We start from the raw sequence: 17,184 nt of genomic DNA, 5'->3' as shown, positions 1-17,184 counted from the left end.
GAGGGTGTGCCCCTACAATCCAGAGGAGAGCTGAGTCACCCACATCCATCCTACATTCAGAATAGCCATCACAGTTATGGTACCCAAATAGCTACCGCCCAGCATGAATGAAAACACTGTTTGTTTTATATTAAAATAAAGAACACATGTTAATAGGTTTGAAAGGATATTCAACTAACTGATACGGCATTCAAATTGATGAATATCAGTCTCATCATCTTTGAATCCCCACAGAAGTTCAAAACACTTGTTTTAGCCAAAACACATGAGGCAGATAGGACAGAATGATAAAGAACCTTGAGAAACTGGGTGCCCACTCCCCACCCCTGGAAGAATATTTTCTGACAAGAAATGCAAGAAATGGAAGAAATGCAAACATGCTCCCCAGAACCCGACAATGACATGCAGTTACAGACAAACACTAATTAGATTAATGGCAATGCTCATTTAATGACCTTTTCTTCAGAATTTTCTCCCAAAGGACCAAAAAAAAAAAAAAATAGATTTACTCACGAGATAGTAAGGGATCATTTACTGAACAGAAAAAATAAATACTGTAATAACAGAGAGAAACACGAATGGATTTAGGAAAAAGAAATATACAGGTTTTAAGGCCATAGACATCAGGAAAAAATATGCAAAATATTGAGAAAGAAATAAGCATCTTTTGAAAAATGAACTTTGAATAGAAGGGGTTAACTGCGTGTCATCTCAAAGCTTTCCTGGAGATGAAGTTACGCATCTCAGAAAGAACAGAGGGGCCATGTGCTCACCCCATGTGTACAGGGAGTCACAACTGCATTTCCTTTTAGCATTGTTTTCTGAAGATTATAGTCCTACCTATTCAAATATGCTGTGGGGGGACATTTTAATATTTGGAGGTTTTACAAGAACACAAAAGACAGGCACGATTTTTCCTCTTGGTTACAATTAGGGAGAGAGGAAAAGATTTCCACTATGGAAAACATCAGTAGATTTGACTACATAAAAATTAAACAAATACCCACAAACTTTTGCATGCTATAATATATACAGTAAGTGACACCAGAAGACAAATGGTAAACTGGGAGGAATATTTACAGCACTACGATCAAAAGGCATGAAAACAGAAAGTAGAAGGCGTTTCTAACGGCTGGGAGGAGGGCGGGGCGGGGCTAGTGTTCAGCGAGTTGCCAGATGAAAATATTCTGATGATCTGTGGCACAACAGTGAAAATATTAAACACTAATAAACTGAACAGTTAAAAGGGACTGGGGTTTCCAGGTGGCGCTAGTGGTACAGAACCTGTCTGCTAATGCTAGGGACATAAGAGATGCTGTCTGTGGGTCTCCTAGAGGAGGGCAGTTTGGTGGCTCTTATAAAAAATATTATATAGTACTGCAAAGTTTTTGATTCCCATCCTTTGATTCAAATGTATTTCTAAAAGTTTATCAGAAATGTGGGCAAAGAATTGAGGGTAAAAATGTAGACCACAGGAAATTTTATAATAGAAGATCTTTTTAAAAAAACATTTTAAGTTTTTGTGGTGCTATCATATAATTACTGCAGATGGTGATTGCAGCCATGAAATTAAAAGACACTTGTTCCTTGGAAGTAAAGTTATGACAAACCTAGATAGTGTACTAAAAAAGCAGAGATTTCATATAGTCCATATAGTCAAAGGTCCATATAGTCAAGGGTCCATATAGTCAAAGCTATGGTTTTTCTAGTAGTCATGTGCGGATGTGAGAGCTGGACATGAAGGCTGAGTGCCGAAGAACTGATGCTTTCATACTGTGGTGCTGGAGGAGACTCTTGAGAGTCCCTTGGACAGCAGGGAGATCAAACCAGTCAATCATAAAGGAATCAAACCCTGAATATTCATTGGGAGGACTGATGCTGAAGCTCCAATACTTTGGCCACCAGAGGCAAAGACCTGACTCACTGGAAAAGACCCTGATGCTGGGCAAGATTGAAGGCAGAAGCAGAAGGGGACAGCAGGGGATGAGATGGTTAGATGGCATCACTGACTCAATGGACATGAACTGGAGCAAATTCCTGGAGATAGTGGAGGACAGAGGAGCCTGGCATGCCACAGTCCATGGGATTGCAAAGAGTCTGACATGACTTAGTGACTGAACAACAACAATCATATATAGGGAGCTTTGGGGCTGGGTCTAAAATCAGACTCATCTTTCCCCCCACATCCTTCCTTCACACCTATATCCGATGTATTGAAAAGTCCTATCATTTGCCTGCTAAGATGTATCCTAAAATGGTCTACCTCTGCATCTCTCCACGGAGATCACTGCAGTCCACTGCAGTCCAGAATAACCTCAGTGTCTCCCCATCATACATCTATATATATACATTCCCCATATACAATTTCACCAAATATATCTATAGCTGGACACAGGGGCTCCTGTGATAAAACTCACTCTCCCAGCCTCCCTTGCTCTGGACGTGATCGTTCAGCTGAGTTCATGGGCTGATGGGATGGGAGCAGAGGTGGTGGATTCAGAGAAGGGTCATGTCCTTTGTGGAGATGGGCACACCCTCCCCTTGCACACTTGTCCTAGTCCTGTTGGCTGCCACATGGACACGTCTGTTATTAATCTGGGGCCGTGTGGATAAGGTCAGTGTCTTTAGAGTCACTTGGCAAGAGGATAGAAGGATGCTATGTTCTACCCCTTGGGGCCACCTGGTTAACGCTGCTCACATTCAGATGGGAGAGGTGGGGGCAAGTAAACGCCATGGTTCTTAAGTCACGGTTATTTTACAGCAGCCAAAGTAGTCCTTTCTGATGTCCCCTTGCTCTCCCAAATCCATTCTCTACATACAGCCAGAGTGCTTTCTAAAAACATTCATCAGCACAGCGGCTGCTGTGCTGAAAGCCTTTCAGTGACTCCCTATCACACTGAAATATCCACCTCTGTTCTCTAGCTTACAAGCCTCCATGTGACCTTGAGCTCAACTCAAAGTATTCTCTCCTCATGGACTCATTATAGTCCAGGTGAGCTGGCCTTCCTTCTGTCTCTAACATTTCAAAAAAAGGTAACACATGTGAGTGATATTATATGGTCTTTGTCTTTCCTTTTCTGGCTTACTTGACTTAGTATGATAATCACTGTGTGCATCCATGTTGCTGCAAATGGCATCATTTCACTCTTTTTTATGGCCGGGTAGCACTCCATTGTATGTATGTATCACTTCTTCTTTATGCGCTAATCTGTGGATGGACATTTAGGCTGTTTCCATGCCTTGGCTGTCGTGAATACTGTTGCTGTGAACATAGTGGGGCGTGTATTTTTTTGAATTATAGTTTTTTCTGGTTATATTTCCAGGAGTGAGACTGTTGGATCTGGCACAAATGAACCTATCCACAAAACAGAAACAGACTCACAGACATACAGAAGAGACCTGTGGTTGCTAAGGGGGATGTGGGGAGGGAGGGGGTGGACTGGGACTTTGGGATTGGAAGAGGCAAAGTTCTGCCTTTGGAATGGATAAACAATAAGGTTCTCATGTACAGCACAGGGAACTATATTCAATATCCTGCCACAAACTATAATGGAAAAGAATATAAAAAGAATGCCTGTATGTACATAACTGAGTCACTTTGCTGTGCAGCAGAGATTGGCACAACATTGTCAATCAAACAAACTTCAATAAAAAAGAATATGCAGCACAAATGAGTAGATGACAGAATGATATCCGATTTCAAATACCTCTCAACAAACATATATGAACAAAAATAAAGTAAAAATGAAAATATACAGCAAAAGGTCTATTTAATGACCACTCCTCTAAAAACAAGTAAAATTTTTTCCCATCAAGTCAAAGGTGAAATGATGCAACTTTCTCTGGAAAAGGGACACAAAACGCTCCAAATACAAAAAGACTGGGGAGTCGGGACCATGAAGACTTTAAGTTCCAGAGGAAGATGCTCAGAAGGTACTAGCAAAAAACTCCTCAGACCACATATGTTTTAATGCAATTTTAATGCAATTCATTCACTTCCATTCAAGAATTAGAGAGCATCCCCCAATATTCAGAGCAGCATTATTCACAATAGCCAAGGCATGGAAACAACCTAAGTGTCCAACCACAGATGAGTAGATAAAGAAGATGTGGTGTATATAAACAAAAGAGTATGCCTCAGCCACAAAAAGGAACACAATTTTGCCATTTGCAGCAACACGGAAGAACTTGGAAGGCATTATGCTATAAGTGAAATAAGTCAAACAGAGAAAGACATATATTGTATGATATCACTTATATGTGGAATCTAAAACAATACAACAGACTAGTGAATATAACAAAAAAGAAGCAGACTCACAGATCTAGAGAACAAACTAGGGTACCAGTTGGGAGAGGTGGTGAACAGGCGATATAGGGGTAAGAGAGAGGGAGATATGAAGTATTGGCTGTAAGGTAGGCTCAAAGACTTACTATTGCAACATGGGGAATATAGCTGATACTTTGTAATAACTGTAAATGGAGTGTAACTGTTTAAAATTGTTAAAAAAAAAAAAGAATCAGTGAGCATATACACACTGCCTGCTGCTGCTGCTGCTGTCGCTTCAGTCATGTCCGACTCTGTGCAACCCCATAGACGGCAGCCCACCAGGCTCCCCTGTCCCTGGGATTCTCCAGGCAAGAACACTGGAGTGGGTTGCCATTTCCTTCTCCAAAGCATGAAAGTGAAAAGTGAAAGTGAAGTCGTTCAGTCGTGTTCGACTCTAGCGACCCCATGGACTGCAGCCCACCAGGCTCCTCCATCCATGGGATTTTCCAGGCAAGACTACTGGACTAACACTCTTCTTATCTTGGGAAACATGGGGACTAGGAACATTCCCTTTCCTGAAGACTTTACAACATAATTGCTAGAGAATTATTTATCTTTTGCATTTAGTAACTAAATGATTGTAATAAGAGCAAACATTTATTGTATGCTTAACTTCACTGGGCACTCTTCCAGGCCCTCTTGAATTATCACCGTCTCTTACATCAACCTTACGAGTATTATCTCTTTCACCCTTTGTAGATGAGGAAACTGAGCCAGAGTGAAATGAAGCATGGTTGCATAGCTAATAATGGCAACTCACTCCAGTATTCTTGCCTGGAGAATCCCAGGGGCAGAGGAGCCTGGTGGGCTATAGTCCATGGGGTTGCAAAGAGTTGGACATGACTGAGCAACCAAACAACAACAATAGCTGCTAAGGGAGACTAAGATATACGTATATTTTATTTTGCTTCCCAGGAGGCTCATAAAGATGAACACAGAATGGAAAACAGGTGCCAGGATGAGGAACCTCTCTGAGCCTCAGTTTCCTCATCTGGAAATGCAGAAGGATTGTTTCAAATACTGCTCATTGCTTTGCAATATTTAATCTCTTGTTGTTTCCTTGTAACAGAACCTGAGCAAATGTGCCATGCTAAAAAGTAGACTTCCAACTAAGTATCCATATAACCAAGTTCTTGTTCATTGGATACACACAGAAATATTACATTGGCTTCTTATGAGGACTTCTTGAAAGGGAAAAGGAATGGATCCAATTCTATATCTCTTCCTTTTTCTGGCTGGCAGAATATGGATATGCTGGCTGGATCCCAGGAGCCACTTTGGACCACAGGGTAACCATAAGGATAGAATGTATGCCTTCGAGTGCTGAAGCAGAAATAAAGATGAAGACTGAGTCTCAGATAGCATGGGGCAATGTACCAGCCCTGCACTACAAACCTTAAGAGTTCTTTTACATGAAGGAAAAACACACTTGTATTAAAGTGACTACTGGCCAGGGCAAAGTGGAGTGAGTGGGTAGGGCTAGGCTTGGGGTTAAGGTTAGGGCGTGTTTTCAGCCAAACGCAATTCCTAACTGATAAAAACTGAGATTCTTCTAGCTCTGCCATTACACACACTTCTACAATTATATGTATCATAGCCAGAAAGGGTGATGCAAGGTGAGAACTGTTTCAGAGACCAGGAGAGGACAGAAAGTGGATTCATGTGAGCAGGGATTCATGTAGGTTATGAAGAAGAGTGGGGTCTGAAACAGGCTGACAGTCTAGGCAGAAGAAATGCTGAACTCGGGAAACCAAGCAGACTGTCTGATGCTGAGCCAAGCAACAGAAGCCGTGTAGTGTATGGCTAACAGCTCATCAGACTAAAGGTGCTGAAAAGGGGAACAAATTCAAATAATTACTTATTCAAGGCAAACGGTCTTGCCATTGCCAGTAACAGAACCACTAACAGCCTAAACGAAGGAGCGCTGCTGTCACATATGAAATAATGTACCAGGGGAGATCTGGCGCCTTTAAAATATAATAAAAGAAATAGTTAATAAGAGCCCTTATCAACTGAAGGATCCCAACACCTTTACATCGCCTAATGAACAGTATAATAACCAACTTAGTGTCACTAGGCAACTGTCCATGTTACCTTGTATTGAAAGATTGATTCCTGACATCCTTTCATGGCCCCATAATAACTCTTGTCAATAATTCCTAATAGATGGTGAGGGGGAGACATGAGGCTGTCAATCCTTCACTTTCAACAGTAAAAGTACTTTTGTAACATGAGGAAGCTCAAAGTACTCTCAGCAGACTCTCAATCCCAAGCATTTGCACTGTGAAAACTCACATCAGGAAAACGTATGATTCCTTTGTAGAGAGACCCTGGGAAAAGGTGAGGCTAGATAAGGCATCGGTGTATTTGTTGAGGTCAACCTGGGTGGTTAGTCGTCCCACAGGCAGTGTGGTCCATTGCATAGCAACCAGGGGGTGGATCCTTCTAAGGATGAAAACCCATCTCTATTCCACAAATCCTAGGAAACACATGGAGTGACTTAGAGACCTAAATCTTTTACAAGTTACTAATAGATGGCCTGTGAATGGATTATAGCTAACCCTTTCCTAGACAAGCTTGATTTAAAATAAAATTAGTTCTAACAAGGAGTTGATGGTTCACACTAAAACTATATGGATGTTTTCTGTTGAAAAGTTAGTAGGTCTTAAGAATTCAGACTTTTCCTTGGCTTTCCTGCATGGCTTTCCTTGAATTTCCTGCATGGCTTTCCTCTTGGCTAGGCCTTTTCATTGGGTAGGTATTTGTCAAATCACTTGTCACCTTCCACTCAGATGCTAGATCTGTTTGGTCTCTGCAGGTATACATGTTTAAGATCCTTGACTAGTCTCCAGTGTATCACACAAACACCTTGATAAAATCATCAATACTTTTTTTATAGTGGAAGACCCAAATCTAATGTGTGGATTTTGATTATTTTCTAAATAATATTTTAAAGATATATGTAAGTATGTATTTAGAATCAGCAATTTGCAGTACCTTTGTCAGTTCTCCCTGACCCTGGTTCTGGGCTCACTGACATTTTCCCAGTGCGTTTAGGTCATGTGTGTGATGCTGTGCCTTTCCCTGAGGTCTGTATTAACAGCCCAGGGCAGGGACTGTCTTACCATGGCCAGTGGGATGACTCCGATCAAGTCTTTCTGACTCACGTAGATCTTGGAGACACCCAAGTCAGACGTGATGTCTCCTGGATATTCAACCTGCCATGTGACAAGCTGTGTGGCCGGCGGGTCACCGGGTTCTTCGATTTCTACGTCGATCTGCATGACTTCATAGGAGGCACCGTTAGCACTGGACAGAAGGAGAGAGAAGGAGAGAACAACACTGAGGCCTGGGTGGGCGTGCCTGGCAGGTAACAGACAATTTCCACGTGCACTTATACTATCATTCAAAGAGTCTGTTGGAAAAGCAATCTTCGATGACCATGGACAGATGAATGGACAAAGAAGATGTGATATATGAACATATATAATCTATATGATATATACATACATATTATACATATATTTATATATAATAGAAAATTACTCAGTCATAAAAATGAAATAAATGCTATTTGCAGCAATGTGGATGGACCTAGAGATTATTATACTAAGTGAAATATGTCAAAGACAAATATCAGATGACATCATTTATATGTGAAATCTAAAAAAGAGGGTTCAGGATGGGGAACACATGTATACCTGTGGCGGATTCATTTTGATATTTGGCAAAACCAATACAATTATGTAAAGTTTAAAAATAAAATAAAATTTAAAAAAAAATAAATGAACTTGTTTACAAAACAGAAATAGACTCACAGACATAAAAAACAAACTTACAGTTACCAAAGGGGAAGGGGTAGGGGAGGGAGGAGAGATAAATTAGGAGTTTGAGATTAACAGGTACACACTACTATATATACGATAGATAAGCAATGTGGATTTACTGTATAGCACAGGGAACTATATTCAATATCATGTAATAATCTATAATGGAAAATAATCTGAAAAGAATAGACACACATATATATATGTATAACTTAATCACTTTGTTGTACACCTGAAACTAATACAACATTGTAAATCAACTATATACCAATGAAAAAAGAAAGGAAAAAAAAAAGATATTCAATATCCAAAAGATTTGGATATCCAATATCCAATATCCAATATCTTCAAGAAGATTCACAGCCTTGGCCTGGCCTTAGACACCATTGCTCAAGCTTCCCAACCCTTGTTTCTTGTGAGCTGCTCAGAGTCCCCAGAACAGGTGTTTGTGGATGACTACATGAAGTGCTGATTGAATTTCCTAAATATTTCTTCCCTGAGCTCCATCTAGGAGGACGGGATTCTTTCTCCCACTCCCAGAAATCATTTTGCTGCCTATATTAGATTTTCCAAAGCCACAGTCCCTTCAAGTTGGATGCACAGAATTTTAAAGGTGTTTGAGGGTGATATGGCTTTTTGTTTCTGGTGGGAATGAGAAAGAAGTGGAGAGAATCAGAGATGAGCCATGAACAGAAGACTGGGGCTATGGGACCCACACGGATGAGCAAGGAGAAGCAGCCAGATGTTACCTGAAAACAGGAGTGATTATGACAATGATTAGTTTTTAGACGTCTTGGGTTTTCTGTAAACACATATCTGAAAATGAATCCAAGTCAGAATATCAGATGATTTTTTTCAGCTATTTTGGTTAGTTTAATTCACTGGCTACCTCTTCTTCTTTTTTATAGTCAGCTTTTATAAAATGTCTGCTTTTCTAAGTGACAGGCGAAAAAGATGCAGATGTGGTGCCATCCACACCCCGAGGGAAGATGTGAAGAAGTACAGGTGAGGGTTCACCAAGGAGGCAGCAAGGAGAGATGCTTTTTAACCCTACGTGACCAAAGCCACTTCCACCTATCAGATCTGTCTCTAGAGATCGGAATTTCATGTAACTGCAAAAATGATCACTGACCTTGACATTTAAGAGGATAAGAATTGGCCTTTAAGATAAGAAAAAGCTATTGAAACATTTATCATACCATCAGATCCATGCAAATGTATCCCAAGAAGCTCGGAGATAAATGGTGGGGAATTTGGAACATGAGGAGGAGGAGGGCAAGAAAGAGAAGGAAGATCAGAAGATATTCCCAAAGAGAGAGCACCAGTCACAGAGGTAAACTCCCTGCATGAGCAGCGGCCTCTCACGTGGAACAGGAGTAGCTACAGCGAACCATGGGCAATGGTGAAAGCAAAATGGCACTGGCTTTGATTTTATGTAATTAGTTAATTTATTCTTTGTTTAAATTTTCTAGTTTTTATTGGAGTATCGTTGATGGACAATGTTGTGTTAGTTTCAGGTGTACAGCAAAGTGAGTCACTTGTAAATCCATAATTCAAATAGATACAAGCACTCCAGTGTTCATAGCAGCACTTTGCACTAGAGACAAGACACAGAAACAACACAAATGCCCGTTCATCACTGGCAGATGAATGGATATGTGGTGCATATATACAGTGGACTATTACTCAGCCATAAGAAAGAACAAAACAATGCCATGGCAGCAATATGGATAGACCTAGAGAAGGCAATGGCACCCCACTCCAGTGCTCTTGCCTGGGAAATCCCATGGACAGAGGAGCCTGGTAGCCGCAGTCCATGAGGTCGCTCAGAGTCAGACACGACTGAGCGACTTCACTTTCACTTTTCACTTTCATGCATTGGAGAAGGAAATGGCAACCCACTCCAGTGCTCTTGCCTGGAGAATCCCAGGGACGGGGGAGCCTGGTGGGCTGCGGTCTATGGGGTTGCACAGAGTCGGACACGACTGAAGCGACTTAGCAGCATCAGTAGCAGAGATGATCACACTAAGTGAAGTAAGTCAGAGAAAGACAAATATGTATCACTTATATGTGGAATCTAAAAAAAATGTTACCAATGAACTTATTTAAAAAAGAGAATAGCACCTGATTTTTAAATCCTACAAGAATCACTCTCTCTCGGAAAGACGATGAACTCTTTAAGAAACAGTGGCTGTGATAAGAATTAGAAACAAATTGTGTCAGCCACTGTGGATTGATACCCTGTGCAGATTTCTTTTCCTAAGACGCACGCCGTTGCCTTTTTGGAACTCTGAACGACAGTTTCCACAAGCACAGGAAACTTGGGAAAGTGATACTAGAATGCATCTTGGTTTTTATATTTGGAATTCGCAAGCATTCCAGTATTCCTCTCCCATTCATGAAATGGGATAATCCTTCTTTTGGCTGTTATGAGCCTTGTCTTCTATGTTTAGTCACAAGGAAAGGGAAATTCACAGAGCAGAATTGGTAAAAGTTGAATTCAGAAACTCAACTCCACAATGAAGGCACGTGGGAATTCCTTCAGAGTAGTAATTCCTTGTATGCAATATCATGACCCTGCTCCATACTTTACACTGTTCTCTTTTTTGCCCCCCCTTCCAGGTGCCCTAACCTCAACAAAACTGCACAATTCCAGATTCCACTGGAATGTGGGACTTTTCTTACTGCCACATCCCCACCTTTTACTCACAGAGTTCACTTTATCAGAAATACCTTTATAAATCTCTCCATTTGGTCAAATTCTTCCCATTCTGCAAGACCCATCTAAAATAACATCAGCTATATATATATATATATATATATATATATATATATATATATATTACTTATTGGGATATAGTTGTTTTACAATGCTGTGTTAGTTTCTGCTGTACAAAGAACTGAATCAGCTATAAGTGTACATACATTCCCTCCTTCTTGTATTTCCCTCCCACCACCCCCCTCATCTTACCCATCTAAGTCACCACAGAGCACCAAGCTGAGTTCCCTGTACTATATGGTGGCATATAATTAGTCATCTATTTTATACATGGTAGTGTATATGTGTCAATCTCAATCTCCCAATTCATCCCACCCCCTTTCCCCCAACCCCATGTTCATCCATCCATTCTCTAGGTCTGCATCTCTATTCCTGCTCTGCAAATAGGTTCATCCATGCCATTTTTCTAGATTCCACATATATGCACTAAATATTTTTCTCTTTTGGACTTACTTCATTCTGTATGACAGATTCTAGGTCTATCTAGAATGAAATGACCCAATTTCATTCTTTTTCATGACTGAGTAATATTCCATTGTATATATGGTACCACATCTTATCCATTCTCCAAAGAAGACATATGGATGGCCAAGCAGCACATGCAAAGATGTTCAATATCACTAATTATTAGAGAAATGCAGATCAAAACTACAATGAGGTACCATTCCACACTGGTCAGAATAAAAGTAATGTTTAAAGTGCTCTATTTACTTCTAATTTTACTCCTTCAGTAATCTTGCACCATTCTCCTATCAAGTCTGATTTTCTTTTTGCCCTTAGATCCATTGCCTGGCCAAAGGGTAAAGCAAATCGTTTCTTTTGAGCTAACTTTCCTCTATTTGATTTGCTGATGCAAACAACGTAGGTTGGAAATGCTTAACCTGGCAGCCAGAGCAAACTCTAGGAAGGTCACGTATTCTGAGATTGTGTGTTTTTCTTGAATGGTTCCTTAGCGTGCAGGAGCTTCTCGGTATTTCTGATGCACTAGGGTGTGCACCAGGTCCCTGACAGTTTCCTCTGCAAATTCTGCATATGGTGATCTAGCTTTGGAAGAACTCACCTTGTGTGTCTTAGCAAATCACTGGAAATTTGAATTTTAGTAACTTTTTGTAAATATTTAGCACTTGAGAGTTTCCAGAACTCTTCCATATTTGGCACTGTTTATCACTTCTTCATGTTTAACTGGAAAGCTAAGGACTGTATCTTTGCAGTTGGAGTGTTTGGGTGTTAGCCTGAAATACTCTGAAAAGAGTAGTCATCCTTAGGCTGTTCCCAGAGTGCCTTGTGCAGAGGACAATATGTGGTATCTACTGTGTTACAGGAGACAAAGTACTGTGAAGTGGAAGCTTATGAAATATGTCTGCATATATCATATGCAGTGTTTCTCCACTTTACCCAGGGATTAGAAATACCTGGGGAGAACTTCACAAATAAACTAATGACCAGGCAACACTCTGAGTTCTGATTGTTTCTGAGTGGGGTGAGGCACAGATTTTGTTTTTTCTTTTCTCTTATCCTTTTTTTCTTTGTCATTTCCCTTTCTTTCTCTTTCTTTCTTCTCCTCTTCCACCCCTTTCCCTCCGCTTCCTCCTTCTTCTCTCTCTCCCCTCCCTTCCTTGCTTCCATCTTTCTCTCTTTCCTTTGATCCAGGTCATGCTATTATACCACCAGATCATGAGCAACTATGTTAGAAGTTTTAAAATTTAATTATATGGATACCCACACTCTTGGAAATATTTTGTATATAATGGTATTTGAAATGGAATGTCCTAACTGAGCAGATTTGGGAAATATGGTCAGTAAGATCTGTGAAGACACAGATGAACCAAGAAGAAGAAACATTCAGGGTTTCCAATGTCCATCAGTGAGAGAATGAGGAAGGAAAAGAACAGAGCTCCAGCCAAGGGCGCCTGGGGGTCTGGAGCAGCGTAAAGCGTTCAGATGCCACTTTAAGTGGCCCTAGACCCAGCCCCAACCATTCTGCCTCCTTCTTCTCCTTCCCTCAGTGTTAGCCGCTCGGTTGCAGCCGACATTCTGCGAAACCATGAACTGTAACTTGCCAGTTTCCTCTGTCCATGCAGTTCTCCAGGCAAGAAAACTGGAATGGATGGCCACTCCCTTCTCCAGGGGATCTTCCTGATTCAGGGATCAAACCAGGGCTCCTGCATTGTAGACAGATTCTTTACCACCACCAGGGAAGCTCCCTCCCTGCAGAGACCGAGTTAAATAATTAGCAACAGGGATGGGCAACGCTTTATGCGTGAACTCCATCTGGAAGGCAGTATCACAGTCGAGTTTGAGCAGAGTTTGCATGGAAGACAGTGCAGTCACCCATGGAGAGGCTCAGTTCTGGATTGCGGACCTCAGAGCACTGTGGGCATGGAGCTGCCTGCAGGTTTAGGTTCTTCCACTGGCGTGGCTCCTACCAGCAGAGGAAGCCAAGAGCAACCTTCCTGCCCTGTCTTGCTTGTAGCTGTCCTTTGCACACAAGACAGAAATGGAAGCAGCGGTATAGTAATGCACCCTCTTAGGGACTCCTCAGATCCCTACTGACTGGTTCCACCTCAGTTGGCTTGGAGGCATCTCTTAATAGTTCTCTTTCACAGAGAAGTTGAATAATATATCCTTGATTTGAGGAACTCTTCTTATTTGCCTATAGCTTCCCCCTACATTGGAGAAGGCAATGGCACCCCACTCCAGTACTCTTGCCTGGAGAGTCCCATGGACGGAGGAGCCTGGTGGGCTGCAGTCCATGGGGTCGCTAGGAGTCGGACACAACTGAGCAACTTCACTTTCACTTTCCCCCTACATGGGCCACTTGGTGCATTGGGTTCAAAATCTCAGCCTTTAATTTCTTAATTTTAAAAAGTGTTATTTATTTATTTATTTTTGGCTGTGTTTGGTCTTCACTGTCACATTCAGGTTTTCTCTAGTTGCGGCGAGTGGGGGCTACTCTTTGTTGCAATGCACAGACTTCTCATTGCAGAGCCTTCTTTGGTTGCAGAGCTTGGGTTCTAGTGCATGGGCCCAGTAGTTCCGGTGCATGGGTTTAGTTGCCCCTCGGCATGTGGGATCTTCATAGACCAGGGATCGAATCCATGTCCCTTGCACTGGCAGATGGATTCTTCACCATTGGATCACCAGGCAAGTCCCCAAATCTAAGCTTTTTAGATAAGCAATAAGGACCCACTGTGTGGCACAGGGACTGATATCCACTATCTTGTAATAACCTCTAACGGAATCTAATTTGAAAAACATTGAATCGCTATGCCATACACCTGATACCAACATATTGTAAATCAACCAAACTTTAATAAAAATCTAAGTGTTTTTCACCTTTAAAGACACATGGTTTTTGACATAGCCTGCTGTTGTTCAGTTGCTAAGTTGTGTCTGACTCTGCAACCCCATGGACTGTAGTCTGCCAGGCACCTTTGTCCCTGGGATTTCCCAGGCAAGAATACTAGAGTAGGTTGCCATTTCCTTCTCCAGGGTATCCTCCTTACCCAGGGATCGAACCCACATCTCCTGCATGGGAAGGTGATTTCTTCACCTCTGATCCACCAGAGAAGCTCTGCCATAGCCTGAGGCTTCCCCAGATTTAAGGAAAAGAAAACACCCTTTCAGAAAACAAGGCTCTGGGTCAGCTCAGACAGTCAATGACCACATCCTCCAGGATCAAATGGAACCACCCCAGGGCATCCCAAGGTCAAGGAAAGGCATCACTTTCAAACAAAAAGAAAATCTTCTTTTGGATGGACATGCTTCTTTTCCCAAAGTGATGGAATAATTACCACTGAGTATTTTGAATGTGAGCTGTTTTAAAGGCATTTTATGTCTTACCTCTTGCTATCCTCACAGTATTACAATAAATAGCTGTTATTTACTCCCAGTTGGTAGATGAGGAGTTTGGGGTCAAGGAGGGTAAACCATCTTTCCAGGGTCACCCAGCTACTGAGAAAAGGATCCAAGAGATCTGGGTACAGGATGCCCAGTTTGCATCCGTGGGTTATATACCCCTATCTCTTTTTCCACCGCCAGGACAGATATGCTTATTAGCAATAAAGATCAGTAAAACAACTTTTCAAACCCCAAGAGAAACACAAGTCAAGGCATTACACAGGGCTTCCTCAAGACCCCAAATTGGATGCTTTGAGTGAATTCTGTATAACCAAAGCTGGAACATTTTTTGTAACAAGATGCTTTGAGATGAGCTTGCCTTTAGGGTCTTCAGCCAACTATTTTAAGTTCCACAATGTGTCCATAAATCAGAACAGAGATGTGGAAACAAGAGTATTAGATACGGAGGCCTACCATCATCATTTGGAGAGATGAGAAACCATGCAGACACGGACCTCCCAGCATTAGAACAGTTAGGAGCTACGTATTTGAGATGCAAGTCAATGCATGTTAAAGTTACCTGTATTTTTGTTTTCCAGCTTAGAAAATCAACATATTATGGTTAAAAAAAAAAAAAGTGTGCCAACGATCAGAGTGCATTCTGTAACCAACCACGTGGACAACTGGTTTCCACCACAAGTGTGAGTGTCCTGGGTGATATGGTGGGGTGGATGGGGGGAAGCAGAGAGTGGCATTTCATTTGCAACTTAGGTTTCTTTTTCCCAGATGGCACTCTATAAGATAAATAGGTAAAACTGCTAGAAACAAAGGAAAGCTGGAGAGAGAGCACATCTAGTATCTGAATGACTGCCCTTAGGAAAATTGTTCCAGATGAGTTCTAAAAACTTCAGGACACTTTCTAGAGGTCGTGTGAATGAGAGCCACTTATGACCGGGGAGCAAATGGTGACGGACAGTGTCAGGGTTCCAACCAAGTCTCCTCATATCTCTTCATCATTTCCACATGCCTTACTCCTGGCTTCTAAGTGCTTTTTCTTTTTTAAATTTTACTTTTTTTAAAATTATTTACACAATTTTTAAAGGTTACTGTCTATTTATAGTTATTACAAAATTATCAACCATATTCCTTGTGTTATACAGTGAATCCCCGAGCCCATCTTACACCCGATAGTTATACTACCCACCCCCTCCCTCTGTATTGCCCCCCTTCCCCCTCCCCACTGGTAACCACTAGTTTGTTCTCTATATCTGTGACTGCTTCTTTTCAAAGTTATATTCACTAGTTTGCTGTAAATCTTTTTAGATTTCAGATATAGGTGATATTATATATTATTTAGGAGAAGGAAATGGTGACCCACTCCAGTATTCTTGCCTGGGGAATCCCATGGATAGAGGAGCTTTGCGGGCTATAGTCCAAGGGGTTTGCAAATGAGTCAGATACGACTTAGTGACTGAACAGCAACAACATACAGTATTTGTCTTTCTTTGACATATTTCACTAAGCATAATACCCTCTAGGTCTATCCATGTTGCTGCAAATGGAAAAATATCATTCATTGTTATGATTGAGTACTATTCCGTTAGGATTTTCCAGGTGGCACACTGGTAAAGAATCCGTCTGCCAGTGCAGGAGATGCAACAGACTTGGGTTCGATCCCTGGGTCAGGAAGATCCCCTGGAGGAGGGCACGGCGACCCACTCCAGTATTCTTACCTGGAGAATCCCATGGACAGAGGAGCCTGGCGGGCTATAGTCCATGGGGTCTCAAAGAGTCGAACACAACTGAGCACGCACACTTATACTGTACCATTCCACTGTATGTATGTACCACATCTTCCTTATTCATTCATCAGTTGAAGACCACTTAGGCTGTTTCCATGTCTTGGCTATTGTAAACAATGTTCCCATGAACACTGGAGTGTATGTATCTTTTCAAATTACTGTTTTTGTTTCTTTCAGATATATCCCCAGGAGTGGAATTGCTGGGTCATATGGTAGTTCTATTTTCATTTTTTGAGAGCCTTCTATACTCTTTTCCACTATTGCTGCACCAGTTTACATCCCCACTCACAGTGTAGGAGGGTTCCCTTTTCTCCACATCTAAGTGCTTTCATTTGTAATGATATCTACCTGTGACTTTCCCTGGATGGTTTTCTTGAGTTTCTGGAGCCATCTTGCCCACAAGTACAAAGGGCTGCATGTGCTGTAGAGATCACTACCCTTGGAGGCTGCTCTTGGGCAGAGCCTGATGGTGCAGAAGGTGAGCTCTCACCTCCAGCTGAATCAGTTGGAGGCACTGAGCGTGCTCCATGGGCTCCCTATGGGGTTAGGCTAAAACCACCCTGCACGTGACTTTGAAAACAGCATGAGTGCCTTGGCTCTTCTCTCCTT

The 17,184-nt window shown here is 41.7% G+C and overlaps 1 protein-coding gene across 2 annotated transcripts in view; it reads right to left on the bottom strand.

Annotated features, from left to right (window-relative positions):
• The window catches only part of TMEM132D (transmembrane protein 132D), an 889,902-nt gene that overhangs the window by 273,199 nt on the left and 599,519 nt on the right, over nucleotides 1–17,184 (bottom strand). For both annotated transcript variants that reach the window (XM_061384523.1, XM_061384524.1), the window contains exon 4: nucleotides 7,453–7,636. In XM_061384523.1, coding sequence (XP_061240507.1) covers nucleotides 7,453–7,636 — 184 coding nt within the window. The remainder of the gene's footprint in view (nucleotides 1–7,452; nucleotides 7,637–17,184) is intronic.

This window comes from Bos javanicus, chromosome 17 (genome assembly GCF_032452875.1).
Source record: "Bos javanicus breed banteng chromosome 17, ARS-OSU_banteng_1.0, whole genome shotgun sequence".
Classification (NCBI taxonomy): domain Eukaryota; kingdom Metazoa; phylum Chordata; class Mammalia; order Artiodactyla; family Bovidae; genus Bos; species Bos javanicus.
The sequence above is the reverse complement of the archived record's forward strand: the minus strand, read 5'-3'. Positions and strand labels throughout refer to the sequence as shown.